This window comes from Mus musculus, chromosome 11 (genome assembly GCF_000001635.26).
Source record: "Mus musculus strain C57BL/6J chromosome 11, GRCm38.p6 C57BL/6J".
Taxonomy (NCBI): Eukaryota; Metazoa; Chordata; class Mammalia; order Rodentia; family Muridae; genus Mus; species Mus musculus.
The window spans coordinates 77,782,915-77,798,050 of record NC_000077.6 but is presented as its reverse complement, the minus strand read 5'-3'; the positions used below and the strand labels follow the sequence as shown (position 1 = coordinate 77,798,050).

General features: G+C 49.5%; 2 protein-coding genes across 19 annotated transcripts in view; one reads left to right on the top strand and one right to left on the bottom strand.

The window, feature by feature from the left end:
* Myo18a (myosin XVIIIA) overlaps positions 1-15,136 on the bottom strand; it is a 102,749-nt gene that overhangs the window by 67,938 nt on the left and 19,675 nt on the right. The window lies entirely within an intron of this gene.
* On the top strand, positions 9,429-12,641 carry Gm10277 (predicted gene 10277). The gene has a single exon (XM_030246464.1). The coding sequence runs from the start codon at positions 11,908-11,910 to the stop codon at positions 12,550-12,552; it is 645 nt and encodes a 214-aa protein (XP_030102324.1). The 5' UTR covers positions 9,429-11,907; the 3' UTR covers positions 12,553-12,641.

The window sequence follows — 15,136 nt, the reverse complement described above, 5'->3', positions numbered from 1 at the left end:
AGCCAGGCAGTGGTGGTTCATACCTTTATCTCCAGAACTTGGGAGGCAGAGGCAGATGGATTTCTGAGTTCAAGGCTAGCCTGGTCTATAGGGAAAGTTCCAGGACGGCCAGAGCTAGACAGAGAAACTCTGCCTGGAAAAACTAAAACAAGGGGACTGGCCAGATGGCTTAGCGGGTAAGAGCACTGACTGCTCTTCCGAAGGTTCTGAGTTCAAATCCCAGGACAACCACATGGTAGCTCACAACCACCGGCAAAGAAATCTGACGCCCTATTCTGGTGTGACCACCCCCCCCCACTCTAAATATTGAAAGGAAGGGAGGGAGGGAGGGAGAGAGAGCAAGAGAGAGGGAGAGAGGGGGGGAGAGAGAGAGAGAGAGAAAGAAAGAAATAGTTCTCTATGAGCTTGAGGGGAGCCTAGCCTACATAGTGAGTTCCAGGAGCTACACAATGAGACCCTGTCTAAAAGAAATAAAAAATACATAATACATAAATCTAAAAAAAATAATAAGCAAGAATGGAGAGATGGCATAGAGTAAAGTACGTGTTGTATTAACATGAGGACCTGAGGTAGATCCCAGCACCCAAGGAAAGACTCAGGCTCAGGAGCTGGACAGATGGCTCAGTGGTTAAGAGTAGCTCTTCTTCCAGAGGACCTGGGTGTGACTCCCAGCACCCACATGGCAGCTCACAACCACCTGTAACTCTAGTTCCAGGGATCCAATCCCTTTTTCTGGCCTCCATGGACCCAACATGCACCCAAACAAGAATAAATAAATCTCCTAAAACCCCTAAAATTGTTCAGCAAGGATATAGTCCACGTGGTTCTGCGTCTATAGCAATCCCTCTCCGCACAGTTTCATGGCCCACACTTTCAGCTACCTGAGGTCAACCCCAGTTTGAAAATATTAGACGGCCCCAGACATAAAGGTTTTATACGTTTTAAACTACACGTAATTCTGAGTAGCACGATGAAGTTTCCCATCATCCCACTCTTTCCTAGACAAGAATTTGTGCCATGAATGCCATCTGTCCAGAAGTCACTGAGTAGCCATGCTGGTTATGAGGCGGACTATCACAGGATCCTGGGGCTGTGTTCAAGGAACAATAATTCTACTTAATATAATTCTACTTAATAATGCCCTCAGAGATGAGAAGGTAGCTCAGTGAGAGAACACTTGTTCTAGTATGCTTAAAGCCCTGGATTCAATCGCCAGCCTGTTAAATACATAAATCCTGCCCCTAGAGGGGGAGTGGTGTGGCCAGAAACTCAGACATGCCAGAGAGAAACTCAAAAGTCCTTCCTACAGGTGAGAACACAGTAAGACTCTCTGAGAGAGTTGATATTTATGTAGCCTTTAACCACACCATATTGTTATTATTGCTGCTACTTCATTACTTACTGTTAATCTCTTACTGTGCCTAATTCATAAATTAAACTTTACCATAGGTATGCAAAGCTTTGGGGCATTTACTATGGATCTTGAAACACAACTCCCGTGGATGAGGGGGAAACCTCTGTACCATTCTATACAATCTCTCTCCGTGGAAGCACAGTGCACAGTGTGCACAACATATAATAATAACCAAATACTATTTTCAGTAATCTTAGGCCAATGTAATTTCTTACGCAAACACGCAGTTGAACTCACTGAAGTTTATTGTGTGTACGCCTTGACTACAGAGCCTAAGTCAGTGTTCTGAATGGCCATCAGTTCTTGTCATGTGTCTAAGCCATCAGGACCACTTTCGCCTCCTTCATTTGCCATCTGTGGAGACTGGTCCTCTAGCCACAGTCAACTCCACCTTGCATGCAAGCTGCTGTCTAGTTGCTCTACATGGCAGGCTGCATACAGCAAATCACGCCATGTACCCACAGCTAGACAGCTAGGTGATGGTTGAGATGGTCAGAAACCCTGATGAGGGAACAGGGAATACACACAAGCATACAGCTTTCCCTGACCTGTGCCTTTTTGTTGTCTGGCCCTGAAGATAAACACTGGGCAGCACTCAGAGCCCAGGTTTACAACAATTACATTGCAGACTGGAGCCACATAAAGTAGGACCTTGATGCTGGGGACAGAGTGGTGACCTCAAGAAAACTGTGTCCATCTGTCCCATGTCCATCACTCTGTAAGTAACCCCTAATAAATTCAGTTTTACTCATCAAAATTAATTTGGAAGGTTGTTGCTCAGTGGTAGAGTGCTTGCCTAGTGTGCTTGAAGCCCTGTGTTTAAGATCCAGCACAGCATTAGACACACATACATATACACAAACTTGAATAAGTCACTCTTCTGGTTATTGGTGCTGGGGGCATACTTAATTTTATATCTTCCTGAAAGACTTACTCAAAGCTATCCTACTCTCTAACACCAAGCACACAGTAGGTATTCAGCAAGCCACTGGATTTACCCAACTCATCTAGAAGGTACAGTAATAAGCTGGATGGAATGGGAAAGAGGATATCCACAGGGGGCCAAAACTTTAGTGCTCTGCATTGCTGTGCTGTTCAATCGATGAGGTGAGAGGTCCTTGGCCCTGTAGAGAGCTGAGTAGAGCCATGGGAAGCCAGATGGGAAGTTGGAGGAGGCGGGGGAAGCTGGCCCTGCAGCTAGTAGTGCTACATGTGTAACATCCCACGGGGAATGCTATGGGGAAACACAGTCTGGTTCTTTTCCATCTCTGGAGAACTGTCCTTTGAGCAGGCATGGGTAGAATGTTTGTTATGGTAACCTATCACTCGCCCACTCCTGGACTCTGCTTAGAGACGAGGCACATACAAGGATGGGTGAGTGGCAGTGACTTAGCTTCTGACTTCCCCTCCCCAAAAAACATGACCAGCAGAGGAAAGAACAAATACACCCCAACAGTCATAACTGAAGTACGAGTGCGCTCCTCCAGCACGGGCACAAGGAAGCTCTGGGAAGGCTCAGAGGGTGAGAACTTCTCTTGGTGAGGGGTCAGCCACACAGGGTGCAGTTTGGAGCCAGGCCATGAAAGAGAGGGGGGTTTATTTATTTATTTTTTATTCATCCATAAAAAGAGAGGGGCTTTATTTGTTTTTCGTCTATTTATCTGGGGGACAGGGTCTCACTATAATAGTACTCCAGGCTGGCCTCCAACTCACAGTGACCTTACTCAGACACACAAGTGCTGTTATTTTTTTTTTAAAGATTTATTTATTGATTATATGTAAGTACACTGTAGCTGTCTTCAGACACTCCAGAAGAGGGAGTCAGATCTCATTATGGATGGCTGTGAGCCACCATGTGGTTGCTGGGATTTGAACTCTGGACCTTCGGAAGAGCAGTCGGGTGCTCTTACCCACTGAGCCATCTCACCAGCCCACAAGTGCTGTTATTACACATAGTAGGTTTATCAGAAAATACATAGGGTGGAAACACTAAAACTGAGGTTCTCCTTAAAACTTTAAGGAGAGCATGTTCCCCTGCTCCAGCTGTCCCTCGTTCCTCCTGAAGATCTTGTAAATAAATATATATGTATATACATATATATGTGCATACACCACACACACACACACACACACACACACACACACACACACACACACACGTTTAGTTGGGCATGTTGGCCCACGACTTTAGTTCCTGCACTCAGGAGGCAGAGGCAGGTTCCAGGCCGGTCTGGTCTACAGAGTGAGTTCCAGACCAGGCAGAGATACACAGTGAGTCCCTGTCTTTAAACAAATAAATAGCATTTGTGTGTGTGTGTGTGTGTGTGCTCAGTCCATCAGGCTGAGATGGCTCAGTGGGTAAAGGTACTTGCCACCACGTTGGACAATCTGAGTTTGATCCCAGAATCCACAAGACGGAGAGAAGCGAATCCACAAACTCTCATTCATGTGTGCTGTAGCATGTTCATGCTTAACACACACATACAAATAACAGTAAGTAAATGTGAAAGAGTCTATAGGGTTGCAACACGGCTCAGCAGTTAGGAACGCTGACTGCTCCTCCAGAGGACCCAGGTTCAATTCTCAGCATCCACATGGTAGTTCACAACCATCTTTAACTCCAGTTCCATGGGATCTGGTGCCCTCACACAGACATACATGCAAGTAAAATACCAATGCACATAAAATAAAAATAGTTACAAAAAGAATCTACTGACACTCTTTTCATAAATGAGTACCAACGACATGTTTGTATTACTAATTTACAGTACCTAATAAAACAAATGGAACTTGTTGTTTAGGGAAGTTTAGGGAGCCCTGTTTCAAGCACTCAGCCCTAAGGACTTGGGAGAGACCACAGAACTTCTGCTTCCTGGGTAGGGGAGCGCCAGCCACCAATCGTGACAGGTGCACCCCATCAGAGGACGGCTGAGGTTCCTCAACAGCAGCTTTAAACACAGCATTTACAGAAAACGCTTTAGCAGGGGTGTCTCCATATTTTAATGACACTAAGTGATCAAGAGATACTGAAAGGGAAGCAGCCAAACTCCTTAAAGAAGCCGAGAGATGACCTCAAGAGGGTGAGGGCTGGTAAGTGGAAACCTGTACTGTCCGAAAAGTCCACACACGGGCAGCCGTAGTGGCCAAATCGGCCTCAGACCTGACTATCACTGCACTTCCTGTTCCGCCTAGCCGCCAGCGCATGGGTGGAGCCAGGTTCAGCGCATGCGCTAGGAACTCAAGAGCCACTCCGCCCTGCAGTGTCCCCAGATTTTCCGGCAGAGGGCAGCCTTCCCCTTCTCATGGACCTGCTGGCACAGCCAAGGCTGCAGATTTCACCTCTGGTGGACCCGCCCCCAGAAAGCGTCCTGGGGAGCTGAGGCTTCAGGGGGGCTGCAGCAGCAAGATGGCCTCTCACTTTACCCAGGAGAGAGATGGCAATGGAGGTGCAAAAATGCGCTGGGCGCCTATATTTTTTTTCATTACTAACTTATCCTTTGTACCTGAAATAGCACCAACACGTAGATGTTTACTAAGTGTTTACTGATGGAAAAGTGAATGAATGAATACCTGAGTTTATAGTTCAAAGATTTAAGCCACGTCTTGAGTTTTATAGTGGCGAGCGGCCTCAGACAAGCAGTAAGTGGAGTCAGTGGGCATAGGGAGGGCAGTCACAGATCTCTGTCCCAAAGACTCAAGGATCGGCCACTCCGGCCCTCCATTCCACCAGACTGCAGTTTTACACATCCAAAGGTTTGCTCAGAACCCTGTGTACGAGCGCACCATTTTTTTCTGCTCTACAAGAACAGGTGTCTACCCCCAAAAACTAAACCGTCAGATCCTGGATACATAGAAAGACTACCTGATTGGTGGCTCCGGGGGTACCGTTTCTCTTTGGGGATTCTCAGTCCCTGGGGATTTCCTCTGGCTCTGGGGATTTCCAAACTGCCTCTGCCTTTCCAATTTTCCACAAGGCCCAAAGCCCAGGACCTGTCTTGACGGTTTCACCAGGCTCTGCCTCAAATCTCAGGGAGACTTGGGTCTGAGTCTACTAATTACACCGCATTCACTATATTCACATCCCATCCTGTCTGGCTGACATTCGAGAACAAGCACAATGAAGCACTGTGTTCTTTTCATATAAACGACCGCTTTTCTCTATTTCCACAGAAGAATAAAGGAAAACCAGCTTAAGGGCTGGCCACACTGATTTAATAAAGCCCAAGGAAGGTCTTCCAGGGTGTGAAAGCTGGCATCCTCATTCTTAAAGGCAGAGAGGCTCCTTCAGGCACTCTCAGGTTCCCCTAAACAGAGGCGGGGGGTAGGGGGGCACACAGATCCTGTATTTGAAGATCTGTGTGCTCACTTCTTGAGGACCTTCCTGGGCCTGTTTCTAGAACCCTTTGAAGTAACAACAAAGCCAGCCCAGTCCCCACAGAAGCAGGAAGAGGTTTCTGCTTTGCCTACCTGGTCTCCGCCCCCACCCCCACGTGCAGAGCCCGCCAAACCCACTGGGCTTGTGAGCACCTGTGTGTTACCAAGCTGGGCAAGAGTCGCATTTGGCAAGGCGGGGAAATACTGCCATAGTGTGGTGGCACATTGCCAGGGACCTCTTGTCTCTAGGGCATCAGGATTCCAGAGTTGGTGAAGTGGGGAAATTGCCAGAGAACAAACCTTCCTTCCTGACAGGAAGGAGAAATGCCACCAGGCTCAGCCTGGGGAGGCGGGTGGGGGGAGCTCTCTGCAGAAGGAGATAAGAAGTAAGAACTGCTTCCCCGCCCCCACCCCACACTTCTAGGAGCCATCTGGAGCTGTAGTGTTCCACACAGTAGCCACTGGCCACGAAAGCAATTTAAATTTAAGTTACATTAAAAATACCAGGGATATTTTGTATTAAATTAAAATCAAGTAAAATGTAAAGTTCTGCTTCTCTGTTGCACAAGCCAGGTTCCAAGTGTTCAGAGGCCACGTGACCACAGGACATTTCTATTTTGCAGTGTGTTCTGTTGGTCAGTTCTGGCCCAGGAGGTCCCCCTCCAGGCTGCTTAAGGTCACTCTTGGCCAAGCGTCCTTCAGAGGGTGTCCCTGACTTGCTGCTGTCCTCCCCCGCCCCTGCCCACAGTCTGCTTACACCCTTGTCCCATGTGTGGAGTCTTGTTCCCTGGGCCTCAAAAAGAAATGGGGGAGAGAGAGCAGTCACAATTAGCATCCAGCCAATGAGCAGAAGCCAGATGCCACAGGGCTGGAAGGAGACTGAAGGAAAGCCAGCCTCCACCCCAAGGCGCCCCGGCTTGGGAGAAAGCCCCTCAGCCCAGCACAATCCGCCCTTGTTTCCACAGTCCTCGGGCCAGCACTGGGTAAGATGTCTGGAATGTAGCGGCCTGAGGGTTTCCCACCAGAGCACTGGCTGCAGGACTCCCAGAAAGGGGCCTAAGCAAAACCTTCAAGGTTCATTTCAAGGGCAAATAAAGTCAATGAAGTCACCTTGTCCCTGGCTGGCCAGGACTTCGGCCATGGGGTACTGACGGCCAAACTGGACATCTCCCTCTAGACAGCCTCATGGGACAAAATGAGGGTGAGGACAACGGACTCTGGGTACCTGCTGCAGTGACGCAGACAAGCCCTACTAAGCCTGGTTACATAGAAGAGTGAGACCACTGAGCGGGTCTGACTGGTAGCACATCCTACCACAGGGCCTGGAAATTTTCTCAGGGAAATCCACAGAAGAGTCTGCACAAACTCCTGTGTGTGGTAAGGATGACACCAGGAGATAGCAGGTGAGAGCTGCCTTTAAATCCTGCGCCTCTCTTCTTGCTTAGCCTTACTGGAGATGGCTGCTGGGAGCAAGACAGGCATGAAGACAGTTGACAACAAAGAGCAGAGTAAGCTTATCAACTGGAAAACAAACAGAAGACCTGGAGCTCAAAGGCACTGGTCCCAGACAGACAGAGAAAACTCAGCACGGTTTGAAGAGCGGGAGTGAAACTATAAAGAGCAGGCTGGAGCTCAGGGCAAGCTGTCCATGCTCAGAGGGACCCTGAGGAAGCTCAGGCTGCTTCCCCAGCTCCACTGGAAGGACACTGTGGGAAAAGGCACTACCCCGAGGACACGAGCAAAGAACACGCAGCTGCGTCCTTAACTGGAACAGAGCCTGCAGCACTTCTGCACACAGATGGTCTCACTCCAGACACCAAGCACTTCCTGGGGTTCAGAAGTGGATTGACGAGGGTGCTGCTCTCTCTCTGGAGCCCCGAATGATCGTCATCCCCACAGTCATCCCCACAGTCCTGGTCCCACCTGCTACAGTTTCAGTTAGCCACAGTCAACTGCAGTCCAAAACAACTTAATGGCAAATTCTAGAAACAAAGGATTCATCAGGTTTCTCATTTGATGATTTTGTTTTGTTTTTCTTTTCTTTTGTTTTGTTTTAATACAGGGTCTCATGTAGCCCAGGCTGGCATCAAATTTGCTATGTAATTCAAGGTGATCTTGAATTCCTGTTTCTCCTCCTCCACTCCCTAAGTGGTGGGATTCCTGGTATTGATCACGGCATGTGGACATTTGTAAGCTTTATTACAATGTTCGGTTAGGATTATTTTATCTTGCTGTTACTGTTAACCTCTTACTGTACTTAATTTATGAATTAAAATTTACCGTAAATACCCATGTACAGGACATAGTATATGTAGGTGTTGGGCATCCACTTTAGGTCTATTACCCTTTGAGGTGATGGGAACCACTTTAATAGTTTTTGAGGCGCTATTCAAAGTGATTTTAAATGCACTATGTCTGTCAGCCCTCACAACACTTATAAGCACCATTATTACTCTTGTTTTATAGCAGAGGGAAATAAGGCCCAGAGAGATGAAAGAATCTGCCCAAGGTCACTCAGCCGGAGGCAAGCCAGCCGAAAGCCACACATCACCCAAAATGTTACCAAAGCCATACATCAGTCCTGATGTCTGAGCCCTTCCCTCTGAGCTGCCTTCCTCTTCTTGTCCCAGATGAGCTGGGAGCGGCTCCTACAGACAGAACCAGCCCCTCACCAATCCCTATACGCACACATCTGCTTCTAAGGCAGCAGTACAAGCTGCAGGCAGGGGAGTTTTGAAAATGGGTGGGGGCTGGTGAGATGGCTCAGTGGGTAAGAGCACCCGACTGCTCTTCCGAAGGTCTGGAGTTCAAATCCCAGCAACCACATGGTGGCTCACAACCATCTGTAACAAGATCTGACGCCCTCTTCTGGAGTGTTGGAAGACAGCTACAGTGTAGTTACATATAATAAGTAAATAAATCTTTAAAAAAAAAAAAAAAGAAAAAAAGAAAATGGGTGGGACAAAAAGAGAACCCAGTACAGATTAGTTTACCCCTCCCCCATTCTTACTCTTTTAATAAGTTGAGCACTTTTAAATTTCTTTTTAATTTTCTTATGTATATGAGTGTCTTGTCTGTATAGATGTATGAGGTCAGAAGAGGGTGTTAGCATCCCTGGAATTGGAGTTATAGATGTGAGCCATCATAAGACCATCACAGGAAACGAACTCTGATCCTTTGCTAGAACAAGGGTTCTGGGTTTTTCAGAAGTTTTTATTACTTTTATGTATATGAGTACTCTGTTGCTGTCTTCAGATACACCAGAAAAGGGCATCAGATCTCATTACAGATGGTTGTGATCTACCATGTGGTTGCTGGGAATTGAACTCAGGACCTCTGGAAGAGCAGTCAATGCTCTGAGTCATCTCTCCAGCTCCAGAACAAGTATTCTTTTTTTTCTTTCTTTCTTTCTTTTGGTTTTTCAAGACAGGGTTTCTCTATGTAGCCCTGGCTGTCCTGGACCAGGCTGGCCTTGAACTCAGAAATCCACCTGCCTCTGCCTCCCAAGTACTGGGATTAAAGGCATGTGCCACCACTGCCCGGCCAGAACAAGTATTCTTAACCACTGAGTCATCTTTCCCCTCCAGCCTTTTGTTTTTGTTTTTAGTTGTCTTTGTGCTTGTTTGTTTTTTGAAGCAAGGTCTTATGTAGCCCAGGCTGACCTCAAAGTTGCTATGTAGCTGATGCTAAACTTGAACTCCTGATTCTTTTGCCTCCAACTCCCAAGTGATATGATAGATTACAGATGTACGCCACACGCAGCAAGATCCCTCTTCCAATGGCAGAGAAGAGACACCAACAGTGGAAGAAAACTCAGCCAGCTGAGTGAAGTGGAAACACTCAGCCCTGCCTTCTCTGGGACCCCCTCCTCTGCTCTGAAGCCATGCTGAAGGAAGTACTGGAGGCTAAGAGCAAAAACATTTTCCACATGTGTATTCGTGTTTTGTCTCCACATTTGTATGTGCACTACATGTGTGCCTGCTGCTCATGGAGGCCGGAGGAGGGCACTAGGTCTCCTGGAATTGGGGTTACAGTGGTTGTAAGCTTGTGTGAGATGCTAGAAACCAAGCCCAGGTCCTCTGCAAGGGTTACAGGGGCAGTCCCTAGGTCATTCTCACACTAGAGTCCTGCCAGAATCTAGTGGAGCATGAGCTAGCAAAAGTGTCTAAGCTAACACTGAGGGGTCTCCATGTGCCTGTGCAGTGTGCTTTGCTCCCACCAGCTAGGGAACGGGCATTTCAGGTGGGGATCAGGCTGGCACCCCTCACTTTCTCCAGTCCCCACAACCTAAACAAGAAACTCCTGTCATCCCGAAGTCCTGAGGTCAGACTCGAGGCCACAGTACATGGGACAGTGCCAGGCACAGATCAGTGCTGTGGGGAACAGGGCTGTTTGCTGTTCACTGGATTCCAGGAAGGCAGACCACAGCAGTGTGCGCCCATCCCCACCCCCACCCTACCCCCAGCACACCCTGTCTCAAACACCATAGCCCAGTTTCCCTCTTGATATCTATCCCTTCTCCTTACTCTCTGCATGTATGTGTGGTGTATGCACGTTTGTGTGTGTATGTGTTTGCCTGTGTGTGCAGGCCAGAGGCTGGCGTGAGGCATCTTCCTCTATCATTTTTCTGCCTTTTATTTCTTTTATAAAATTTTTTTAAAGATTTATTTTGTTTTAATTTCATGTGTATTTGTGTTTTGTCTCCACATTTGTATGTGCACTACATGTGTGCCTGCTGCTCATGGAGGCCGGAGGAGGGCACTAGGTCTCCTGGAATTGGGGTTACAGTGGTTGTAAGCTTGTGTGAGATGCTAGAAACCAAGCCCAGGTCCTCTGCAAGAGCTGTAACCTCTTCACCGCTGAGCCAGCTCTCCAGCCCAGTTCTTCTTTTCATCAGGGTTTATCACTGAAACTGGTGCTCGCTGAGGAGTTAGTCTGGCTGGCTAGTGCTAAGACTCCATGATCCTCCTGTCTGTGCCTCCCAGGGTTAGAATTATAGGCATATGCTATACATGTGGCTTTTTATGTACTTACACTGATCAAAACTAAAGTCCTCTATCCGTTTACCCACTGAGCCATCTTTCCAATTCCCACTTCTTTTCTCTTCTTTTCTCTTCTTTTCTTTTCTTTTCTTTTTTTGGTTTTTCGAGACAGGGTTTCTCTATATAGCCCTGGCTGTCCTGGAACTCACTTTGTAAACCAGGCTGGCCTCAAACTCAGAAATCCACCTGCCTCTGCCTCCCGAGTGCTGGGATTAAAGGCATGCGCCACCACGCCCGGTTACTTCTTTTCTTTTTAACCTCAATACATGCCCAAATGAGTGGGGACTTGGTCCCCGCCTGTGTTCACCCTAGGTAACTGAGGCATCTTCTCAGAAGGATGAAAGGCTATGTATGCCAGGCTCCGCATGAGCTGGGTCCCCTCCAGAGCCTGGAGTGTTGAGCTTTAGGCTGTTACAGCCTGGAGAGCCCAAGGGAGCGAGGCAGAAGACAACGCCAGCCGGGACTGGGCTTCTGCCGTCAATTCTACAATCAAGCCAGTTCATTAAAGAGGGAGGCAGGAGGCAGCGCTCCACCGGCAAGAACCTACACAGGAGACAATATCAAACCTTTGTTTCTTGCTGGGCCTCTAGAAGGTTCTATTTAAACCTCCAAATACTGTCCATTCAATGTGATGGGTCTGTGCATGAGACTGGGTGTCACAAAGGGTCATGACGTTCTCAAGCTGCCTGACAGTGCTGTCACCACTTGGCCTCTAGCCCATGCCACCCAGGGCTGAGAGCTAGCTTTCTATGGGAGCCTATAGTTCTACTGAAAGCACGGCCTCCTTCCTCATAGGACTGTCAGTCTCCTCCCCAAACACAGTGTGGCCCAAGCAGGTGCTCCCTGACGCCTGTCCAGACTGCACAATGGCTGGGGGGTTCCCTGTGGCCTGCAGCCATCTCTCCTCCCCACCCCCTCCTCCAGCGCCTAGGATGGCCTCCAAGACCCACTGCTGTGGCCTGGGTGAGATCTCCCTCCCCACATACACCCTGTTTGCCACAGGGCCTGGCAGTGAAGTGGCGTTAGAGGAGGAAGTGAGTCAGCTCCTTACAGAAATGGGAATGGGAGGGAGAAGAAATGAGATCAGGGGACAAAGGGCACAGGAGCTGCAAAGGTCACCAAGAAAGGAACCAGGCCCTGGAAATGTTGAGCAGACAGATATGGTTGACAAACTCAGGAGAGTCACCTCCTGCTGTGAGGGGGGGCAGTGGGACAGAGAACCTGGTGCTGGTAGGCAGGCCCCACCTGAGGATGGAATCTGAGGCTACTCCCCTTCCTGTTTCATGTCAGGGCTGGACAAGGCAAGGCCTTGTGGGAAAGGGCCAGCCTCCTCTCTCCTCTGGCTTCCTCTTTCCACTCCTGACTTCTTCAGTTCAGGTTCCTCGGGACCTGGCCAAGGGAAGGAGAGATCTCCAGATCGGCTTGTCAGGGCTGAAAGTCTACCAGCCTGAGATCCAAGAGTATAGCAGTTCCCACAGGCCTGGTGCTCCTGTTGCCCTCTCTGGGGGCCTCCGTACCCATGTGGGAGCTGTCCCCAGGCCCCAGCTGGAATTTGTTGCTGAGACTGGAAGAGGTCCTTACCAAGAACCTTCCCAGGCTGCCGACATTCCAGCACGGAGGCAGCCTAGGGAAAACAGCAGGAGGGAAGAGGAAGCCTGCAGCCCAGGCCGCATTCCAACCCCTCAGAGACCTGCAGACAGCCAGATAGGCACATTCCACTAGGGTCTCCTGGACCGGACATTGTAGGCTCCCTTGTAACCTAAATCTCCAGTGGCTCATGGGGATGCCCCTGAAGAGGCAGCAACTGGGTCTCTTCCTACCCAGGATCCTGCTCCGGACACCTGCAGAACCTCATTCTCCTATATTATGAGAGATGCCAAGTCCTAAACACATAGGAGATAGTTGGTGAGTTCCGGCAAGAGCAGCAACTTACTGCGGACAGGTCACTAGAACCAGCAAAGGAGGAGGGTTCTATCAACCAAACCTTAGCTACACAAAGAATACCAAACAAGAGAATGGGAAACCAGTCTCTGGCTAAAGAACCATCTTATCATTCACAAATACCGGCACAGGCCCCACCACTCCCCCAACGCTGGCCTCCTCCTGCTGCTCGGGAGAGAGAAACACCCAGATAACTAACCAAGTTCCAACGGATGCTGTGAAGGATGGGTGCTCCAAGGGTAGCAACGGATGCTGTGAGGGAGAAGGATGCCTCTTGCTAAGGTGGACACAGGCACGGTCTGAGAGGATCAGCGACGGCTTTCCTGAGGAAGTGACATTCAGACTTTGGGGAATATGCATGTGTGCATGTGGTATGCAGGGAAAAGCACTGTGGACAAGAGGAGGCCCCCAGAATTCCATATGAGGAACCAGTGAGAACCTCAGGGCTGGACACCTTCCTGCCGGGCCCTCCACTGGCCTTACTTCTTCAGTTTCTCTCACAATGCATACAGAAGAATAATGGCACACAGCCCTGTGCAATGCAGCAGGGCTTGCCAATATCACCGGCGATACTGCAATGACTGTGCCACCATAAATTCTAAAGACAGTACGAGAGGATGTGTGGGGAAGGCTATACCCGTGCCTCCGAGATCTAGGGTCTGGCAGGGAAGCTGTGTAAGGGACAACACAGTCTTCCTCTCCCATCCTGGGGGAGCCACACCCTAACCTGCCAAGGCAGCTGTTTCAGCCCTTCCGGAAGCTTCCTCAGCTACCCTTCTTCTACCCTGTCCATCCAGTCGCACTGAAGACTGGCTGTTGCCGCCTGCTGTTCACTTCCTCCAGCTGACTCTCTGAGAGTCACAGTCACGCCCGTCTCAGGATAAGACTGCCACCCCTAGCTTCCCCTTCCTTCCCGGCAGGAAAACAGGGGATGAAGAGGTTTCTAGGCTTGGGGACCTCAGAGGGCTGAGGTCTGCCATGGGTTTACAAGTGAAGTTGATGGCCTCACCTGTCATTTTTTTCTCATGCTGTTTCCCACGCCTTATCGGTTCAGGGGAATCTTATCTAGATCCAGTAATCACCACTAGGTGGTACATCTGCCCCCATGCCCACACTGGACTGGGCACCATAGAGAAGCCAGAGTCTACACAAATCGAAGGGAAGCTGAGTTAGCAGGGCAGACAGCCACACCCTGATGCTGAGGGGCCTCTGGCGTGAGAATAAGGGACTCACAGTGAGCCGGGTCTAAGGAAATCGTCCCCCAACCGAACTCCAACCAACTGAAAAATAAGCTGTGCTGACAACGTCCTCTGTAGTTAACAGATCCTAGGCTGCTGCCAACCACCATCCGGGAGCTGGAAGTGCCTGTCCCCCTGAAACTGCACAGCAGGGGGCAGGGAAACCATGAAAATGGCACTCCTCCACAGAGCCTGTCTGACACAGTAGGTGCCCACAGACTTTCCTGATGCCTAGGGCACTTCCCTACCACAGGATTGACAATGGAGGCGCCAGATGTCTTGTCCTGGCAGCAGGGTGCCCCTACTTCAACTGGGTCACGCATCCCCATCCCCTCGCTACCCCCACCAAACTGACTTCCACTCCCGGCTTCACTGGGAGACTCTAGCTGCTTGGTGTAGTGGGGTGGCGGGAACCCTGCTGGCAGGCCCAGCACATGCTTGTGGTTTCTGGGAAACGCTGTAGAGATTTGCAGCATTTTTAAAATACTTGTGTTTCCACCCCGCCACACACACACACACACACACACACTCCTTCACCCCACTCCCCAGCCACCCCAGTCAGGGTGCTTGCCTATCTGGTATTTTCCAGAACCATTTCAATGTAAATAAGAGATTAGCCGGAAGCAGAGGGCAGTGTCCTAGGTGGCTCAAGGCAAGCTACTCTTAAGACCCTGCCCCCATGCCAAGCTGTGCCTACAAAAACAGCCATTGACCAGGGCATGTACCCACACCTCGGTCAATGTGGCCTAGGCACTGTGCCCACCACCCACGGGCAGGGCGGCCAGAGCACTCTGGAATTGCTGTTCATCACAGGACAGAGAAGAGAGACCTGGCAGAACAGAACTAGCTTGGCTCACTGCTCAGGAACCCTAGAAATCCCGGACAGTGCACCCTCATGTGCCCCCAGGACCTTCCACCTAGCACTTCCTGCACTTCTGACACTTGCCAAAACAAAACAAAACTGGGATGAAGAGATGGCTCAGTGGTTAAGAGCACTCACTGCTCTTCCCAAGGCCCTGAGTTCAAATCCCAGCAACCACATGGTGGCTCACAATTATCTGACACCCTCTTCTGGAGTGTCTGAAGACAGCTACAGTATACTTACATATAATAAATAAATCAAAACA